This window comes from Prinia subflava, chromosome 1 (assembly GCF_021018805.1).
Source record: "Prinia subflava isolate CZ2003 ecotype Zambia chromosome 1, Cam_Psub_1.2, whole genome shotgun sequence".
NCBI classification, from domain to species: Eukaryota; Metazoa; Chordata; class Aves; order Passeriformes; family Cisticolidae; genus Prinia; species Prinia subflava.
In genome coordinates, this window is record NC_086247.1 from 83022368 (window position 1) to 83043846 (window position 21479).

The 21479-nt window shown below is 42.8% G+C and overlaps 2 protein-coding genes across 6 annotated transcripts in view; one reads left to right on the plus strand and one right to left on the minus strand.

The window, feature by feature from the left end:
* The window catches only part of PIGN (phosphatidylinositol glycan anchor biosynthesis class N), a 127335-nt gene extending 120675 nt beyond the window's left edge, over nt 1-6660 (minus strand). Inside the window, exon 1 of one of the 3 annotated variants that reach the window (XM_063400681.1) lies at nt 6141-6535. In XM_063400681.1, the coding sequence (XP_063256751.1) occupies nt 6141-6145 (5 nt within the window). In that variant the 5' untranslated portion in view covers nt 6146-6535. Of the gene's footprint in view, nt 1-6140; nt 6536-6605 lie in introns of those variants that run through there. The other 2 variants (XM_063400689.1, XM_063400672.1) reach the window with 2 other exon arrangements.
* A 374-nt stretch (nt 6661-7034) lies between these two features.
* RELCH (RAB11 binding and LisH domain, coiled-coil and HEAT repeat containing) overlaps nt 7035-21479 on the plus strand; it is a 77240-nt gene continuing 62795 nt past the window's right edge. For all 3 annotated transcript variants that reach the window (XM_063400701.1, XM_063400708.1, XM_063400717.1), the window contains exon 1: nt 7035-7651. In XM_063400701.1, coding sequence (XP_063256771.1) covers nt 7168-7651 — 484 coding nt within the window. In that variant the 5' untranslated portion in view covers nt 7035-7167. The remainder of the gene's footprint in view (nt 7652-21479) is intronic.

Genomic DNA, 21479 nt, shown 5'->3' on the forward strand with positions numbered 1-21479 from the left:
GGCCGTGCCCGCCGGGCGCTCTCCAGGGTCCTGCACCGCGCTCGGGCCCGGCACAGCCAGCGCAGGGAAACCGCACCCCTCACGTGTTAAAAGAATCGCAATAGTCGAGTTGGAAAGTGTGCAAAAACGCTAAAAAGGATGGGTTATACCCCCTTTAAAAGATCATTAAGTCATAATATAAGCATACACAGTATTTGTGCAAGGATACTTTGAGGTCCAGTAAGAAATCTTTACGCAAAGGAATCCCCTTCTCTTTAATTCCTCCACCAGCAGATATACCTGCAAGCTGTTCACAAAGGAAGCATTTCCCTAAGCTCCCACAGGACTCAAAACTCACTGAGCTTATCAACTACTGCAACCTGAAATGCCGACATTTACTTTAGAACAAAGTTCTCTGTGCTCCTACATCAGCCTCGACAAACCAAGTAGTTAACATTCATTAGCACTCATGATATAGCAACTAGCAAACACCCTCTGCTGAAGCCCTCTGAGCTTGTATTTGTTTTTATTACAAAGCCAAGCCACTTTTCATTTGTATAAGACACCTTTGTTTTTCAGCTGCTGACTCACTCTCATAATTAATAGAGACAGAAAATTATTCCTGAAAACAATCAGGATTCTGCTTCTTTGCAATATGGAGAACTGCTGATTTAAAATGAAACCTCCCCAGCACTCAAACTCTTTTGGCAAATAAACAGCAATAGATGCACTGTAGAGAGAAAAAAAAAAAATCTCAGAAGACAAAACTAGGGAGAAACCCACAAACCTGGAGAATACAGACAGGCAACAACTCTCCAGTCCTCGTATTTCTGATGATGTCTGTATCAGTTATTCACTTGTACCTTGCCACCTATAGAAACTTCAAATACATTTTACCAGGTATTTTATACAAAAACAGCTGTCATGAGGGTAGCAGTTAGCAGAATAAGAGGCTTTCACAGTTACAAATACTTCAAGAAAAACCAAGCCAGTAGAGCTGCAGAGAGCTATCCTGTCCTCCTCTGCTCCTGCCCACTTATTCCAAAGCCAAATATCTTCCTTGGGCTGGCATAGCCAGGTGTATGACTGGATAGTTAAGCATCCTAGAGAACAAATTCAGTTGAAAATAACCAAGGGGAAAAAACAAATGAAACCAACAAACAAAAACAAGCAGCAGGAAGAATAAAGATGACTTTGCTGTAGTTTACTTCCCTGAATTCCCAACACAAATCTCTGTGTTGGCAGCAGGACAGGATGACATCTCCTCCTAACAAAAGGCCTAACTCTGCATTTTCAAAGCATGTCCTCAGGGTCCTTCGTTCTTTAAAGCCTGCACCTCACATTAGTTGGAGTCAGCAGGCCATATAAGGAAAAAATACAGATTTTTTTTTTTTCCCAAAACCATGCAAATCCTAAATTGAAGAGAAATAACATGAAGGGAACAACAAAAGCACAAAGAAGCTTCCCTTCCCTATCTCCACCAATCCTCACCACAGTGAGGCAGGGGAAGGCACCCATCTCAGAGCCTCTGCAATGCCTTTTTGGGCAGCCTAGAATCCAGACAACATGTTCTATCTTCCAGGCTACAGTGAACCTGGCCCAAGTAACGCAACATTCAAGTGTTTGTAGTGTCATAGAAAGTCATATCTTTGAGCCACAATTTATATTTCCTCACCCAACTGTAACAGCAACTTTTCTCTGTATATTCATTCTCACAAAACCATAAATATACACATCATAAAGCCTGAACAAGTTTTACAAAATACTCCTTAGACTCTTAGTGTGTTTGATCTCTCTCCTCCTTTTTTTTTTTTTTTTTTTGATGGTAGGCTTCCAAATACCCACTGTTTACAGTAACACTTCAAAACAGCAGTTATGGAGGTAGAAAAACACAGCCAAACTTGAATTCAAAGGGATTTTGGGGGGTTGTTTTATTTAATTCAGTTCTTCACCTGATTTCATGGATCATTACCACACTTTCAGTGATGCTGAAAATAGTTTCAAGTGCCCCTTCACACTACTGTACTACCTTTACTTAAAATCCCAATTTAACAAACCCTTTATAAAGTTTATCTGGGTAAAGTTATGCTGTAGCAGCTCTCCAATTAGAGGATAAAAATGAGCTGAGGCACAGACTTCAGCATAAAAAGGGTCCTGGTTTATTCCTTGTTACAGCTCAGCCATCTCAACTCCAACTATTCACTGACTCTGGCTGCAGCAAGCTCCTACTGTAGGTTTCCCTTGCAGCCTCTGACTGCTGGTTATTTCCTGCTGAACTGTGACTGAACGTATCGGTTTACAGACTCTGAGTGCAGGCTTTCACCTGGCTAGACTGTGACTGCAGGTTCCAACAACAGACTCTGAATGCAGACCCAGACTGACCTCACAGCAGTGATTCTCTCTCCCCAAGGACCCTGCTTCATGATTGCCTCTATGTTCCTCAAAGTTCCTCCTCCATGATGATCCTCCCCTTACCACCTAACCCTCTCTTTTATCTCACTCATCCTTATTGGCTGTAGCTGTGACTCATCAGGGGCAAGGCTGTATTGGTTAATTAACAGAGCTGTCACTTATCAGGGGTGAGGTCACCTGTATTCCCTTCTCCTACAAGCTACACCTGAATGTAACACTCAAGTAGCTATTACCTACTGATACAGGCTGTTCTCATTAAAAAACATTCCCCTGAAACTGGAATGGACAGATCTTTAAGAACAAGCTACAAACATTAAGACTCTCAACATTTGCATTATTTTGCTCTTGCAAAATATCAAAATATTTTAGAGCTTAGAGTTAACAAAGCACTAAAATACATTTTTAAGGTCTGAAAGCAAACAAAAATCATAATTACTTTAAAGTTTCTTTTGAAAGGAGGCAAAATTTAGCCTTTAATAAACATATATAGACAAAGATTCTTTCAGGCAGCTCAGTTTTAGAAGAAAACTTAATCAAGAGTTGGTAGAACTCACAGATCAGCACTATTTTAAAGTAGAAATCAGATTTGCTTCAGTTAGTTCTCCATTATTTTATTCCCTGTGCCTCAACTGGGATCCCAATCAGATGAAAAAATGCTATCCTACTTCCTTGTAGGACCCACTATAACACACTAATTCATATACTTTGAGTATTCAGCACAGAAAAAAGCCCCAGTATGTACCTAATAGAATTAACTTCTTTGAATTAAATTAACCTTCTGTGGAGCTGAAACAGAAACCCCCTTAAAGCTTGTGTGTCCACTGGCTGTGAGAATGGCTGGTGCTGCACCAGAGTCCTGCAGAAAGAAAGAAAATTTCACACACCCATTACCCCACCAAACAACAGAGTGGGGGGGATGTTTTAGTTCATTAAACTCTCAGGCATTAGCTCAAGATTTAACACTCCTACCAAAATCAACACAGTAAAAGCAAAATCTGGGTTTTTTCTCTCATTTTTCATCTCAAGGACCATAAATTTAAAAGTTTATGAAACAAAACATGCATAGACTGAAAAAAACACCTCCTCAAAAAAAAACCTCTTCTGTCTTTTTTTTTGTACAAGCCCATGTATTTTGGACTCTTCTCTTCCCGAGATGTGCTTAGATATGTTGTTCTTCAGACACAGAATTCAAATCCTTTAAAAGTTAGAAGGAGACAGCAACTCCAGTAAGAGACAAAGCAGCTTGATGAACAATCTGCCTCTCTCAGAATGACTACTGAATAATTAACTTGCAGCTGTCTGCCTCAACTAGACCTACATAATGCTCCACTTTCAGAACTCATGCAGCTTTTTCTGCCTCACACATCCTCTGAGGCATGCCACTATCAGGTTTTCTTCTTTGGTTTCTCAAAACAATACCCCTTTGGCACAGAAGAAACTGTTTCCAGCATATTGTTACAAGCACATTTTTCTACCTACACTCTTCAGTCCCGGAACAAACATTTCAGCGCAGTTAGCTTTTTCCCAGCCATCTATAAATTATTTTGGAGCAACTGAGTGCCATCTGTAAATATCTAATTTAGTTTCACAAACCCAAACAAACCTCTTCCAAGGCACTGAAACAACTTCTACATTGTTTTTGGGCGCGGAAGAGTGAAAAAGTTTCGTCCTTACTGCCACAGCAGGAATGAGTTTGTGGAGAGGCGGAGGGGAGCGCCCCGAGTGCCGCCGCCAGAGGCCGCTGCGGGACCCCCGAGCGCTCTCCCTCCTTCCCAAGGGCGGCGAAGCACCAGACCCAGCCTTCAACAAACGCACTCTGAACACGCTCTGACTCTCCAGAAAGGAGAGGGAAAAGCAGAAGTTTCTTTAAAGGCTCTCAACTCCACCGGAGCAGCAACAGCAAAATGTTACTTTATGCTACAACCAGTTCATGCTCTGTCACTTAGGCTCTTTTAAGTGTATCAGCAACATAAAACAATACAGCAGTAATAAAATCCATAGTTTATTATAGGACAGAATGCTAAAATCAGTATAAAATTTATGGAAAAGTTACGGAAATTCCAAACTGGAAAGCACAGTCTCTTACAGCACACCACCATGTGCATGCAGAGTTTGGAGTACTCAAGAGTGCTTTCAGATCTCCATGTCACTGCTAAACATTCTCACTATTCTATTACCAAGAGTTCAGCCCCAATAGGCAGGTCCTAGTGGGTCAGCTTTACACGGAGCTTCCATTGGTGGGAACGGAACGACATCTTCAAAGAAACGAAACAGAAACCAATGCTGACCCTGTTTTGCACTGAAGTTTCCAGTGAGCTGAAGTTCCTTCAGTAGAACACACTACCTGCTGCGACACTGCGGCTTCAGGGGTTTTGCCAGGTAACACACAGCGTAAACACTTTGCATCATCTTTTTAAAAGCTGTAACTTCACCCTTCCAGCTGCCCAACTTCATGGACACATAGAGTCGCTAAGGTTGGAAAGGACCTCGAAGGTCACAGACTCCAACAGTTAACCCAGCACTGCCAAATCACTGCTGAAACACATTGTCAAGTGCCACATTCACGGGTCTTTTGAACATTTCTAGGGATGATTATCCCACCACTTCCCTAGGCATCCTGTTCCTATGCCTGGCTACTCTTGCAGGGAATAAATTTTTTACTAATATCCAATCTTATGTATCTTAGGAAAATAATTCAATAGCACAACTTGAGGTCATTTCTTTTCCTCCTATCACTTGCTACCTGGGAGAAGAGGCCAACCTCCACCTTGCTACAGCCTCCTTTCAGTTGGTTGTGGAGAATAGGAATTGTTCCCCCGTAAACTTCCTTTTCTCCAGGCTAAACAACCCAGCTCCCTCAGCCATTCCTCATAAAGCTTGTGCTCCAGACCCTTCACCAGCTCCACTGCCCTTCTCTGGACATGCTCCTGCCCCTCAATGTCCTTCTTGTAGTGAGGGGCCCAAAACTGCACACAGAATTCAACGTGCAGCCTCACCAGTACCAAGTTCAGGGGGACAATCCCTGCCCTGCTCCTGCTGGCCACACTACTGCTGATACAGGCCAGGATGCCTTTGGCCTTCTTGGCCACCTGAGCGCATGCTGGCTCATCTTCAGGCAACTGGCAATCAGCACTCCCAGGTCCTTTTCTGCTGGGCCAGTTTGCAGATACCTTTCCTGCAGCCTGCCTGATGCAACCTGTCCAGATCCCTCTGCAGAGCCTTCTCACCCTCTGCAGACGAGCCCTCCGACCCAACAGGAGTATAATTCTACTCCCTGTTCCCTTTATCTGGCTCAGGGGCTGAACATCATGAGGGTAACTGGGTTTGTCTTTGGGGAGTGATAGAAAGACATTTTATACCACTGCCTTTTCCTCACCCTTTGCCACTGCTTCCCCTTGCATTCCGTAAAGGATAAACACTCTCCTTATCTCTCCTTTTGCTGCTGATGTACCTGCAAATATATTTTGTTGTCTTTTACAGCAGTAGTCAGATTAAATTCTAGATGGGTTTTGGCCCTTCTGATTTTATCTCAGCATAACCTTACAGCATCCCTGTAGTCCTCCTGAGCTGCCTTACCCTTCTTCCAGAGGCCACCAACTTACTCTCCACCTGTGCTTGTGCCCTCCCAAATCGCAGCAACACCTGATGCCCACCGGGAACTCAGACTACAGAACCACCTTGGTTGGAAAAGGCCTCTGAGATGATGACATCGAGTCCAAACCATGACCCAACACCCTCATGTCACCTACACCATGGCACCGAGTGTCCAGTCTTTCCTTAAACACCTTCAGGGACAGTGACTCCACCACCTCCTTTGGCAGTCCAATGTCCATCTGGCCGGGAGCCCTGGTAGGGCGCTGCTTTCCCTGGGAAGCCCTAGCCTGGCGCAGTCAACGCAACCCGCCGAGGGTCTGAGCCCTAGCCCGGGCTCTGAGGCCAAGCCGAGCCCGGCATCCCCCCCGTCCCAGCAGCGCCGTGAGGCTACAGGGGCTGGGCGGCCGCCGTGGAGGCTGCGAAGCGGACTAAGCTTTGCCAAGCGGGGAGGCGCAGCCCGTGCCCACCCCCCTTCCCGGGGCCGCAGCCTCAGGATCCGCCGCAGCCTCAGGATCCGCCGCAGCCTCAGGATCCGCCGCAGCCTCAGGATCCGCCGCAGCCTCAGGATCCGCCGCCCCCTCCCCGTGGGAAGCGCTCGGCGCTCGCGCGCCAGGACTCACTCCTTCCCCCGCCGCGACCCACGACCACTTCCGCTTCCGCCCACCCCGCGCCCGGCCCCGCCCCGGCCCCGCCCCAACGCGGGGCGTCACGAAGCCCCGCCCCTTTCAGTGCCCGCGCTCCGGACCGCGCGCCCGCCGCGGGCGTGTCCCAAAGCCACGCCCCCTGCGTGTGGCCGCGCCCTCCCCCTCAGGCCCCGCCCTGCGCAAAGGGGGCGGGGCGAGGGCCGGAGGGGGCGGGGCCGCGCGCCAGGGAGCAGCTCGCGGTTGGCCGCAGGAACTCTCGCGAGAGCGGGGATCCGGAAGCGGCAGCGGGGCGGGTGGGAGGCCGCCGGGGAGGCGGCGGCCGAGAGTCGCTGCGGCCGCGGGTGGTGGCAGCGCCCGCAGCAACAGCAGCATCGTCAACATCAACACCATCAACACCATCAACACCATCAACACCATCGTAGGGGCCTGGCAGCGGCTCGGGCCCGGCCCCGCCAGGAGGGGTGTCTGCGGCGGCGTCTCCGCGCAGGCTTTGCCGCGGTAGCGCCCCGGCAGCGGTCGCGCCGCGCCGGGCTGTAAGATGGCGGCGGCGGCGGCGGCGGGCGGGGGCGGCAGTGTGAACCCCTTCCTCAGCGACTCGGAGGAGGACGAGCCCGAGGAGCCCCGGCCCGGCGGCGGCAGCAGCAGCAGTACCGAGCCGGGCGGGCCGGCGTACCCGCAGCAGCAGCCGGAGCCGACGGCGGGGAGCCCCGAGGAGCTGCCGGGTCTGCGAGCGGCGGCGCCCGGCGATGCTGCCGCGGGGGCAGGGGAGCCGCCGCGGGTGCCGATGGACGCGATAGCGGCGCAGCTGCTGCGGGACCAGTTCCTGCTGACGGCGCTGGAGCTGCACACGGAGCTGCTGGAGAGCGGCCGGGAGCTGCCCCGGCTCCGCGATTTCTTCTCCAACCCGGGCAACTTCGAGCGGCAGAGCGGCACGCCGCCCGCCGGCGGGGCCCTGGGCAGCCTGGGCGGCAGCAGCGGGCTCGGGGGAGCCGGCGGCAGGGAGCCCGGGCCCGGGCAGCTCAGTAAGTGGCCCTGGCTCGGGGACGGGGGGACTCCGGGAGGCGGGGGCGGCCGCCGGTGGGAGCACGGGGCTGGGCGGGAATGGCTCTCGGTGTCGCTGGGCGGCCGGGAAAGGCGTTTGGCATCGCTCCGTGTTCCAGTCATTCCTTGCTCTCTCTAACCCGCGCGGGACTGAGGGAGGCTGTGGGAGCGGGGCAGGCGGGGGCTGAGGGGTTGGGCTGTCAGAACCGGTGTTACCCTGGTCCCACAGGCGTGCTTTGATCGAGCTTCGGCATTCTGTGAACGTCGCGGCTGTTTGCCAAATGTGGAAGAAATAATTTTCAGCAGCGTCTTTAGTGCTCATTGCCAAGAGATAAGTCGTACGGTGCTAGGGAAAAGAGTGGGGTGTTAAGCCTTGAGTGCCACATTGAAACTCTCAAAACTGTCAGAAATGGAGTCTAAGGAACCAAGGTGTTATTTCTGCTGGTGTGTCTGAAGATAGGTCTGAGTTTCACAGGCCTTGCACAACTAATACAATGCTTCCTATAATTAACGCTACCCTGTTTACCAAGTGTCTGTAATCTTTGGTTAGCCAAGGAGATGGGGAACAGTAAGTATAGTGAGTCGGTATAAGTTGAGGGAGCAAAAAGAGTGCAGATATTGGGACAGTGGTCACATAGCTGGCCTTAAAAGCTTTTGAGTTTTAAAAGTAGCGCACATGGCTTAGAATAAAATCACTTGTGTGCTTTGTCAGTGTTGCTGGCAAGACACATAGGGTTCTACAAAGGAGGTAGCCTGTGGAAGTGGCTTAGGAAAGAAGCTGACCAGCCATTTGATTTTTGAGGACTTAAAGAACACGTGGGAAGGTATTGAAAGGAATTGTGGGTAGCAGACAGGTGAAAGACTTAATTATGTGTTTACCAAGACACCTAAAGGCATTTTGTGAATAGTCCTGTATTTTCGTTTCTTTTAAGAGTTTCTGATGTTGAAAAGACACAAAGTTACACTTTAGGTTTGGAAATAACTAGTAGCATCTGGATGGCTGGCATAATAGAAACATCTAAACTTCAACTTGTTAGTGCATTTCAAGATCTTTTAAAAGATGTATGGCTTTTAAAAAAGTTCCTGCTGTGTTGTTTATGTTGTGCTTATCTTGTTTATGAATTAGAATTTCATACTTCTCTTTGTCCAGCTGAGAGTTTCAGTGTCATCTTCTTGATACGATTAATGAATGTTGGAAAAACTTGTACTTCAGGGCTTTGAACTGATACCAGTTTCTCTTTCATCCCCAAGCCACTTCCTTGGAGATTCCAGTCAACCTGATTGATAAAATATTCTCTTCTCTTTGTGAACATAATACGTTGTTTCCAGTTATTGATGCTGCGCATACTCCAGAATTAGAAAAACAGCAGCCTGTGTAGCTGTGTTGTTATGCTCTTGCAGTCTTAGACCAATGTACACTTATGTAAGAACATCTTAATAATTATTTTGCTGACCTGCTAATTGATAGGTGCCTGTGGGATCTCCGTATTAAAAAAGGAGGGAGGAGGCCATAGCAGTGGGGAGAGAGAAGGGTGGACTAACATTTAGTTTGGACAAGTTTAATAATACTGAAGTGCTAAAATTAAATATTGTGCTGGACCTTATGCTAAAGGTGTGTCTTGAAATCTGATGCCTACAATAGGTTAGAGAGTGCATTTCAAAAGATGTTTTTGTCTCAACAGTGATTCAAAAGGCACTTCACATTAAGTGACATTGAAAGGTGACAGATGCAGAACAATGAAAAAATATTTTTATATCGCTCAAGTAGCTTTTTTAACTTTAATGCCATCAGACTTCCTTGCAGTCTGGAGTCTAGCATTGAATTAGCAATTGTGACAATGCTGTTCAGACTGATTCTGATTGAACAAGAGCTGATAGTCTCATGCCTCTGTAGTTACGTCATTTTTAAAATAGTAAAAAGTAGATTGCAGAAGACTGATGGGCTGAAAATCATGGTCTTTGAAAGAGTTCCCTCGCTTTTCCCCCTAAGCATCTGCTATTATTTCATTTAGGTAGGTGACTGAGCTATAGTTCAGATCCAGGAATAAGTCTGAATGGTTTTCTAAGTTAGTCAAAATGTCCAGTTTTGTTGAGAGATCCAGTCTGTTGTACCTGCCTTTATAAGAGAGTTGTGCATGTACCTTCTCTTGCTTCAATGTGCCCAAAGGTATTTGAGAATAAACTATTAGTTTTCTTAATAGAAACTATTGATGTAGAAAGTAGTGCAGGTTGGCATGATTGCCATTTCAAGGTCATGTAAATTTTATGCCTCAGTGAAAAAAAATCATAACATCATTAAAAAAATTATTTCTATTGATTTCTGAAGCCAGAATTTCTTCTCAGTGCTAGCTTTGTACCTGCTCCTCCCAGCCCCCAAGTTAGATTAATTTTTCTGGCTTTATTCTGAGATTTTTCATGATTGGAGTGGATGCAGAAGAAGTATGACTGGCAGTTCTTACTGAATGTGAAGTATGTTTGGAATGCTGCCTGAGGATTTCCACGGAGCAGTAGAAAGCTTTTGTACTTTACGTGCTGGACAGAATGGGAGAATTTCAGTACAAGTGTTCATTGCCTAAAAGGACTCTGAGAAGTGCCAGTCTAAACTCTGAGTGCGTGCTGGAGTTTATTTTGGTGTGGTTTTATTTCTCCTCTTCGTGGTAAAAGACTGTTACAAAAAGATTTTGCTGAAGTGTCATCGGATTTAAACAACCAGCATCATGTGGTCAGCGAGTGACTTAGAAGCTGTTTTGTCTTTGAACCGTGCTTCAGAGTGCTTGGTTGCAACAGCAAATGACAGTCAGATGACTGGGATTTCTTACTTCTTTGCAAAAACACCCTTCCTTTTTCCAGCAGCAGCAACATCACATCTACAAACTGAGATTGAGATATATTGTAATGAAAAATGTGGAAATGTATCTTTTGTCTAGCAACTTTGCTTTTCTAGTTTGAAACAAATTCATGCTGTGAAGGAGGTAACACTATTCCTTTAGGTGCCCAGCACCTGTGCACAGTTGTCCTTCATGTCCTGGATCTCAGCTAAATGTTCCCAAACTTCTGAGAGCTTCTTCCACTGGTTTCAACAGCAGTAGTTTCATGTCTGCTAGAGCATTTAGATACGCTTTTCTAATGCTGTTCATGTGAGTAGTATGGTTTGGAAGTCCCCTCTTTCTTACTGTATTCCAGGTCTTTTCCAAGGCTTTAGTCAGCACCTACACATTAAATATTAATTTAAGTCCCTATCATTTTTGTGTAAGAAGGTGCAGTGTGAGCTGAGATACTCAAAATTTAGAAATAAAACTGTGGCTCAGGTGTCTCATCTGTGTTCCTGTACCACAAATGAGTTTCTTATATGCATGACCATAATTCAAGCTTGTGCATAGTGGGTGAAGAAAACTTCTTTTTAATGTGATTGATATGATGCCCTTTCGTTGCTATGTTTGATGAATGCCCTTTCCTGAAGGAATGTAGCTTATACTGGTAGGACTAGTGTTAGTCTTAAAAATTGCCTTTTTTTTTTTTTTATTGCTACAAAAGTGCAACATTCCCAAAATTTGAAATAGTTTTAATGGAAATCATGAGAGGTTTGAGCACTTATGTTACATTTGTGGTTTTCAGGAGATAATTTTTTTCTAATTATTGCCATAATAACATTGTTTATAACTTTCTGGGGACTTGATTCCAGTTATATTAAACTAATCCATGAGCACAAAGATATAAATTATTGCTGCTTCTTCATAGTAAGCTCCTTGCTTTGTTTATGATTTGGGGTCTTTGATTTTCTTTTGGGAGCTTTTTTGGGGGGCTGGTGTGGAATATTGTAGTGCATTGCTTCTCTTGCCTGTAACAGTCTTTGAAATTCAGTTGGATCCTACTGGAAAAAGCTGAGTGGGAAGAATATACAGATTCTACTTTTGTGAGAGAGGGGTGTCTTGGTAACAGCTCTTCTCAATCCTGAATCACAAACATTGTAATTTTGTGTGGGGCTTTGCCATGACCAGTGTTTCAACAGGTTTTTGTTCTGAATGAAACTATAGCAGAACAGGGCTACTTCCAAACAGTTCATCATACCTCAGCTTAAATAGCAGTCTGAATAACACAGGAAATTTAGAAGATGGCAAATAATTTTTATTCTAATGACTACTTGTTAGGTGTTTTGGTGTTGTCAGCTCAAGTTTTTGGCTTGTTACTTTATGAAAGCAAGCAAAAATACCTAGTCCTGTTGGCTGTATCTGCAGATAATGGGAGGTAGACTGGCAACTTGTGAGTAAGAGTGGTTTTACTACCTGATTTGGAATATGTGCTCCTCTGAGAAAGGACAGGATGGAAAGGTGCAGATAAATAGGTAATCAAAGCTGCTGGTAATCAACAGATGGGAAAGGCTGATTGTTGTCACTTTTAATGAAATACAGAAAGCTTGAAAGAGTTGAGGTTTGTATGGAATGTTGAAGGAAAATGAGGCAGAATTTGCTTCCAACCTGCCAGAAAAGAGCGATGCCTGGAGGAAACCTGAGAGGCTTGGTGTGTTCTGATGTTGACTTTACTAATAGGGGAGCCAGGTGAACTTTTCCTGTTGTGGCTGCTTTAAATGCACACCATTTTACTGACACTGATGTTTCTGACAGGTTTTCAGTAGCATGCACTTCACAGCTTCCAAGCTGCTTATGTTAAGGCTTTTGCAACTGTTGGATTGTCCCGTGAGTAAAACTGGGTCTGCTGGAAGCTGTCCCTGGTGGAGGAGGCTAAGCTCTGGCTGTTGTCTGTGTTGGGCTGTTTTGGGATGTAATGGTAGATTGTTCAGGAGACGGGTTATTCCCCATAAGTATGTGACTACATGAAGAAGGAACAAGATAAGGTAGCATGATAAGCATGACAGTTATGGACAAAGGAAGACAGAGAGAAAGCCTCTCTTACTAGGCAGGCAAATATCAAGTTATCCACTGAGTAGTGAGTGACCGTGATGTATTTTCCCCTGTTGTAACTTAGTGCGTGTTGTGGTTCTTTAGGATCCTCAGAGCTGTGAAATGGTGAATTTAATTGCTTTTGTCGTGACTTCTGTTCCTTTTACTTTTTGATGTCGGGGAAAGCTAGGTGAATCTCTCTATATAGGCACTGTAACTAGTTCAGTTATGTGTGAGTTTAACCATTCTGTGGCTGAAAGCTTCAGCAAAACCAGCTGGATTTATGCTGAAGCAGTACACCATCCTTCTGATGGTTTTGCTGTTAGGGAAAGAAGAGATTGTTTTTTGTGATTTGGGTAGGTGGAAAGAAGGAAATTAGAATGTTGGGGTAGAGCTTTGCATTTCAGAATCAACCATTAGCGACTTTTCTGAGTTCTCCCATATGTAATTTCAAATCTGTGTAAGTTATATCAAATTTCCTGTAGCTTTTCTTCCCTCTGAGAATTACCTTTTTCTTAACTGAAGATGTGACTCATAAACTCAATGCAGTTGAGAGAATGCTTGCTGAAAATTTTACACGAGTTTCACTACCTGATAAAAAAGGTTTGTCTAGTATTTGCAAGCAAGTTATTATCAAGTAGTTATTGATTATCAGCTATGTTGGAAGCTGATCTGTTCGCAGTCCATCTCTGCTAATTGAAAATTTGTAAGTACTGGACTTTTATGTTCTATAAACACAGAATTAACAAAAATATGGGAAAAATTCTTTTTCAGAGTGTTCTTACACTTCCCAAGTAAGCAAAGATTTTTTACGAAATCTGAATTAGGTAACTTATATCTACGGAGCTTTCTAAGACACAGCGTGAGCAGTCTTTTTATAATGAAAAGGTGTGGGAAGACAGTGCTAAAGGCAACCTTGCCTCCAATACATTGTAGCTGTGTTAATTACCAAAGAGTGGGAACAGCCCTGCCCTCCCAGCTATGGGTGTGGTAAAAGAGTGAGTTGGCTGATTGGAGTCACTTGGAGTCTGCTGGCCGTGCTGTGAGGAGGAAGGGACAGGAGGTCGTGTGAGGAACAGAAAGGGTCAGACGTTGTACGAGGGATAGACTGGGTTAGGTGGGTGTGCTAAGGACAGGAGGAAGCCAGCTGGAACAGTAGAAGGAAGAGAGAGGAAGGAGAGAAAGAGCCAAAGCTGTGTGGAGCTGCCCATGGGAGGCTACATGGGAAAGGTGTGAAAGACTTCTAGATAACAAGGTGCTGATGCTTGAAGCCTTTTAAAGTTTTACTGAAGCACTCTGAGTGTTGTGGCCATCCTGAAACTTTATACTGCTGGGTTCAAACTGACAACTCCTGTCTTCAAGGTGTTACTTGGATTTGGTTTTCTGGTGTATTGTAAAGTTGCAGGTTTGAGAAACGGAATTGAAATCTCTAGCACAGGCTAGAACATTGAGTAATTCAGTAAAGGTTGTAGGCATTATATATATTTTTATTATGTGAATGCCTGAGACATGCTGCTAAGTATATTCAGTGTGTTGGACAAATAGTTAAAAAACTGTATTTTTTTTTTAAGACAGATCAAGTTGAAAAAGCTTTTGAGAAATGATGAGCTCTTTCTTCCAGTGCACTGTAGAGGCAATTTTCTTCCTCCCTTCCTGCAATATAACTCTGCATGATAGTGATGCAGCTGATTACTTTGTTGTTGAATTGAAGGAAATACTGTTACGTCAAAAGTCACAGAATAAGAATTTTGTATTTATATAACAAGTACTTTTTCCTCTTTTTTGATGTTAGAGGAGAGAGAAAGCTGTGAGCTGTTTTGTCATTTGAAAAAAAAAACCTTTGGGAGTAAGAGAAACCATGGCAAAAATCATCTCAGAATCACAGTATGGCTGAGGTGGGAAGGGACCTCTGGTGATCATCTGGTCCAAGCTCCTGCTCAAGCAGAACTACTGTGATGTACAGCTGCTTTCCCAGGATCATGACCAGATTACCTTTTAGGTATTTTTAGGGGTAGAGACTCCATCACCCCTCTGGGTAATCTGTGCCAGTGCTCGGTCACCCTTACAGTAGAAGTGTTTCCTGATGTTCCAAAGGAATCTTCTGTGTTTCAGTTTGTGCTTGGTCTCTGTGGTCTGTCACAGGTCACCACTGAGAAGAGCCTGGCTCTGTCCTCTTTGTGCACATCATGAGACTCCCCCTGAGCCTTCTCTCCAGGCTGAACAGCTTCATCTTTCTCAGCCATTTCTTACAGGAGAAATGCTTTGGTCTCCAGTTGCTAGTTATTTTTTGTTAATTCTCTAGAAACCACATGAGCACAAGTTTTAACTGGAAAATTTACTACTGTCCTAAGATGAATGTAGAAAGTGAGCGAAAGAGAACTTCCTGAAATTTAAATATGAAGAAAACCTGAGACAATACCGTGCTTGAGAATAAAGATAGATATTATCCATACACTTTAAGTAGCCCTTCATCAAGGGCAACCATTTAAGGACTAAATTGATACAATTTTGCCTGATGTTAGTGTTTAATAGAGAGCTGGTTTACTGAAACAAATGCAAAAACACTTGTGGTCCGAGTTAGTGGATACACTCTGGACAATGCAGTCCTGCAGCATCAAGTATATGGAGTTAATTTGATCCTGGTGATGATTTTTGCTAAAGCCAGCTGGGGTCATGAGCTGGAAGAAGTATCTCCATGCCACGTTTTGCCCTTAGCTCTTGTGTTTTGGGAAGGTCTTCTTGTTCAGGAGCATTGCAGCTTGAGCTACTCCTTGCACATCTGTAGGGGGTCAGCCTGGGTTTGAGGCTTTTCCTGAGGTCACACCCCTCTGGAGCTCAGTGTTCACTGCAGCAGCATCCAAATGGCTTTTTGCAAGGCTGGCTTAATTCTTTCAGGCTCAACTAATTTGGATGCTGCCTGAGAGGGTCTATGCAGTAAGCCTCTCTCTCCAAAAGCAGCCTGGTTTTGGTATATTTCTCCAGGAGATCAGTCCAGGTGCATCTGTATCATAACCCAATCCTGTGAGCATGTTATTTCTGTGCTAGGGTGCACAATCTTATCTATTTTCTACTTGTAATTTCATCTTTCTGATGAGCTTCTGTAACGTGTCTGTCATGGGAGTGAGAGTAATACATTTTTGTTGCAATGTGTCTGCAAAATATTTTTTACATATCTGGTGGTTGAGTTTTTGTTGTGGTTGATTGGTGGGATTTTGTTGATTTGTTTGGGGTTTTTTTCTGTTCTTGGCCAGCAAGTATAGGTTAGTGTTCTCTAACCAGCTTTAGGGGTTTACCCTCACATGCTTCCTATGAATAACTTGCTATTAATATGTAGTAGGTAAATGTATTGATCATCTGTTTTAATCTGGTTTGGATTGCCCATCATGAACTAGTACTGAATGTCTGTTCTAGGTAATTGGTAAGTAGATTGTTCTAACAGCTTGGAAGTTAGTTTTATTCCAGTACCTTTACTAAGTAAGTTTTCATTTGATGAGAGTCTGAAGTCTTCAGAACGTACCAACTTGGAAAATTCTGCAGGTCTCACTGTTTAAAAATGTCTGGGAGAGAGCAAAAGAGGCACTTGAGTCCCAAAGCAAGGTTGGTAGGTCAGGTGCTCACAGTTTAGTGCCTGATGCAATTAATTTAAGGCTTTTTGTTCCATCCCCAAGTTACCATAGCAATGTGAAATATGTTGATCTGGTAAAATTTACTCTGCAAGTTCAAGTTCGTTTGAAAAATTGTTACGTAAGTCTGTTTCTACTATAAAGGTTGTGTGCTAGATCATGTGTCTGCTGCAGTGGATTGAGTTTGCTTTGCTGAAAGATCCAGCACTGGTAAGTGTGGAACAAGTTGAAACACAGCAGAAATTCTAAATGCAGCAGACTTTTAAAACTTTTCAAAGTAATATTGCTCCAGGGATGTCTTATGAAATGTGGTATGGTTAAAATAAATTTGCAGTTTTATTTATGGGGAATTAAGTAGTTTAATTCATTTATTCATATGGATTGTACAACATATCTATTTCAGTTGCTGTATAATGTAGTCACAAATATAAACTGTGAATTGATGATAACTTATTAAGGAGTTAAAGATGCCTGATTGTTTGGTTTAATGTAGAAAGGACTTCATTAGAACACTTTGGGTTTTCACATTATCCCACATTATCTATCACACATGCTCGCTCGCACTCTCTCTCAGTTTGGTTTATTCACATATGCATGTGTGTGGTTCAGTACTAATATGGGGTTTAAGCATGTACAAAGAAAACAGGAGGAAATTTTTTCTTTTTCCCAATTAACCTCCATCCTCTGTTTCCTTGGCTTCTGCTATTTTGTGCCTGTGATACTGTGCAAGATAGCACAAAATACTAGTTATTCAAGGACGTGTTTTTTCAGACCAGTAGCTCTAGAAAAGAGCAGGCCATCTGCTGCATGACCCTACTGGCTGGTTTACTCTAGGTCTGGAATGTTTAAGGTAGGTAAAATACCTTGCTTGCAGTCTTCTTTACTGCCAGCAGAAATAGACCTAAAATGTGTATTTATACATCTGCATTTCCTTAGATTGGAATTTCAGTAGTTCTTTTATTGTATCTGTAGCACAGAGAAGAGAGGAAAAAAGTGTCAGACCTCAGTAATTTTCATAGAAGCTTCTCATTTAGGATCTATTATCAGAGTACTTGCTAGTTTGCCTGTATCTTTGCATTTAAAAGTTAGGTTGGGTGTCCTAAAAGTAAAGATAAACTATACCCTATAAAATATGGGTACTGTTGTCCTTTGCAGATGTCTGTGAATTTTTTTTTCTGACCTTTGATTTGCAGACACCTTAAAGTTTTGGCTTTGATCTCTTCATGACGTAATTTTCTTTTGGATGGAGAATTTCCCATCAGAGGTTCCTCCATGCAAGAAGGGGTTTATGTGTATGTTGGGAGGAGGGACAGCTTAACTCACAGGAATAGCACAGCTTATCAGGAAAAACTCGTGTGTGTCTTCTAAAGTTACATGAAACCGTATGGTTATTTTAAAGCTTATCTTAGTAATAATCCGTGGCTTGTTGGTCGAAACACACTGGGGGCTTTTATAGCTTCTCACTTTTCAGAGATTTGAAAGAGTGTCTCCGAGTAAGTTGGGATTTTTTTTTCCACATACAGTTGTAATTGCCTCCTTTTCTAACCTGTACAATCCCCAACAACTTCCCTTGTATGATAGATCATAACTTTTGGAGTCTAATTTACTGCTGTGTGTTAAGGTGACACATATTTGTTGATCAAATTATCCTGCTTTGGTTTTTAATTTGTAATAAAATCAAACCTTAGCCATTCCCTATTTTAATAATTTTGTTCTACAGAACAGATTTTCAGTGCCCAGTTCAAGAATGAAGTGTAACTTATTTCTGTTGCTGCAGAGAATTGTATTCTGGAATCTCATTCAGGTTTTTGTTACCTAGGAATAGCCATCAAGATGATGATGCTAAGGAATAATTTTTGATAGCCTCAGTCATTCACTTATGTAACTTTCAACCTCTGGTTTTATTCAGGATAAGCTAGAAGGCATTAACCTGAGATGGCTTCTAAGTGAGGTTGTACCTGACACTAAACTGGCAGGCCTTGTTTAATGTTTGTCCCTAGTGAAATCCTATGTAGTGAAAATTTAATTTAGTGATGTGAGTGTATTATTATCAAATAAAATTGCTACTAGTGGATTAAGTTGCTTGTAGGATAATTCTAATGTTAAAACATTTTAACTTTGTCAAAAGAAGAAGACTAAATGAAATAAAAATTCTTTGCTTCTGGAAGCAGAACTGTGCTTGGATGAATATTCAGAGTTCTTGATATAAATCTTTGTAGTATCCAATAGCATGAACAATGTTCTTAACAGTTTTTTCCAACTCTGTGGCATGTTGGGTGTTCCTGTTTGATAATGCTACAGTAAATGACAAATACAATTGTATTAAGCAATTGGGTAGAATGTATTCAGAGAGTGTTCTTTTGCTTGGTTTTGGGGTTTTTTTCTATGCAGAGTCATGTTGCTTTTTTCTTCTCCAAATAGTAATGTGTGAGGGTGGATGTTGGAGGACCTGATGGCCCTGAAATAGCATTGTTGGGTATAAGTTATTATCCAGACCTTTGCTATCTCAAAAAAACCCAAAAAGGTTGTATCTGCCTGTGATATGTGTGAGCTTTCTGCCTACAGCTGTTTCCTTCTCCATATAACTGTATAATTCATGTAAAGCCTGGCTTAAACTGGGAAATGTATTGTCCTAGTATGTGCAATATCCAGTGGGAAACTGCTCTGATCCTGACTGGGAAGGATTCACTTTTAGTTCCATTTTTATGCTAATCAAAACCCAACTTGCAGTAGCCATTTATTTCTCCAATCAGTGTAAAATGTGGTTAGCCAGCTATTTCACTCAGCAGTTTAAAATGTGGCAGTAGTCTTGTTTGAGGGTTACAGATTTTTTTCAGTACAAGTGAACATTTAGTTAGCAAAGTGAATCTGTCATGTATAAGCATAGTATAATTTCTTCTCTTTGAATTTCAAAGAAAAATTGTGGCTTTCTGGATCTTTATATGTTCCATTTGATTAATTGTTAGTACATAATGATATGATTTCCTGTGATCTTAGAGGAAATGTGACAACTGGGCTGTTTTATTGACTATTAATTTTTAAAGTCTATTTGGCTGTTTGCAAAGTAAATTCAAATAGCTTCTAAAACATTAATTTTTAAAATATTTTTTCTTGAGCCTTCCTATCAATAAATAATGCCACTTAATTTGTCTATGCTTTTAGCTGATTTACAGTGTAATGCACATGTAAAGGTTATTTAATGAGATTTCGTAGAAGATTGCAACTTATTTCTCCTTAATGCATGTACTATGACAATATGGCTAACATGAAAATATGGCTAATATGATCCTTCTTGGTGTCCTTTAGGTAAACTGGTAAAAATAATCTATTTTTATCATCAGAGTGAATGAAATATAACCTTTTTCATATTATGTATGTCAGTGGAGGGAGATGTATCACTTTGAGATTTCATTGCTTTTTCCTACTTTGGTAGTTATGCTCAACTTTCAGGGAGAGCTGAATATATGCCATGGGAACACAAGCTGTCAGCAGAAATCTGCATGTCATCTGGTGCCAGTTCTGGGAATAAGAAAAGAATTAAAATTCCTTTCCTCTGGAATGAAGCAATATTTTTAAAGACTGTATAAGTTAATAAGCAAAATGTGATGTTGAACCTGATTTTTAACTTCACTAATGAAATCAAATGCATTGCATTTTTTAACAAATGGATTAAAAATCTTCTTGTCTTTGAGTGTATTTATCTTTGAGTGTATGAATCTTGGCATTCTGATTTTGCTCATCCTTTCCCAGTGGTAAAGGTAAGAGACAAGAACTGTGCACAGGCTCTCCTTTATTATCCCAGTATGTCTCCTGGCATTTCTCTAGTATGAATTATGAAAACCCTAAGCCTATTTCACTGCTTCTCTATGCACTGTGACACTCCTGTTCCACATTGAGGTGATGATCCGTGTTCTGCAGTTGTTTGTACCTGCTAGTCAAAATTGTTCTTGCTACTTTGCTTTTACCGTTTCTGATACATGAAGCTGACAGCAATTATTTTGCCAGTATTCACTAGGAGAGCTTTTAGCAAAAAGGAATTGCTAATTAAAAAGTGTTTTAATTCAGAGAAAGAAGCTAAAATCCATGCACAGGAGACTGTTGATAAGAATGCACATGCCAAGACAACAAAATGGGCTCCCACTGCTGTGGCAGACTGGGTTTCTTTCTGGGAAAGAAGCAGATTTCGCCCAAAGAGTATCTCTCTTTTTCACTGGTTTCGCCATAAGAAGTTGCTTTGATATACTTTGCCAAATCACTTGAAACCAAAATTTTTATTTTTATTTTAAAGATTGAGTAAATGTTTTCTTCTAAAGAATTTTTTTTCTTTTCCCCTTTCAGTTCAGAAAATAGTTATCTTTTCTGAATACTGTAGTTGAAATGCTTCCACTCAGTGTCCTGGAGTACAACTATTTGTACTTCAGACAAATGATGATGTTTTACATTCCCCAGGTGAGCTGTGTGACTGAGCACAGCCCTTCCCTTTGATTCCTTTCCTTCAAACAGCCCTGCCCATTTTCCTAACAAGTGAGGCTGTTGTGCTGCCAGCAGGGAGGTGCCTTTTACACCCGCTGATCCTCTGCGGAGCAGGTACATCCTTTATGGAAGTGTAGAATATGAAGTTGTAAGATGTTATTCCATTATTTTCTAGGCAATGGCATTGATTTTAGGAGTTAAACCTCTGCTGATGACTGCCTTCAGAGACAGTGGTGAATAGCAAGGCCACAGACACAGTTCCCCAGGGTGACATTTTAGGCGGGAGGTTCTGGCACTGGGCTGCTCCTCTTCACTGTGGGCTCTGTTCAGCAGTGCCTGCCCAGCATGTGCCATGACTCTACTGATAATGACACATCTTGGGTTAGGGGTTGTGCTAATGGGCATGGGCTTCTGTAATCAGCATTACTGGCAGAGGGAAATAGTGGTAGCAGGAAACGGGCTGTGAGGCTGGTGTTCCTTAGCAGATATTCCTTGGTCCCATCAATCTGAATCTAGCTGATTGTGCGTCTTCGTGGTGTTGGACTGTATGAAAAGGAAGCCAGATGTTTGGTTTTACTATGAACACTGTAATGGTAAAGCAAAGTCTAAATGTTGAATGTACAAGCTTTAACCTTGTAAATTGCTGCTGTGCATGCAGGGCTGGTGCAAAAGGCAGTTTCTGGGTGTTGAAATGGTAAACCCCCTTGGTATTGCTTGTTCCTGTAGAACCATTAAGGTTGTAGAACTGATTTTTGTCAGTTGTTGGATTCACAGCTGCTGGTATGATCTTAAACAGCTTCTGTTATCTAAATCCT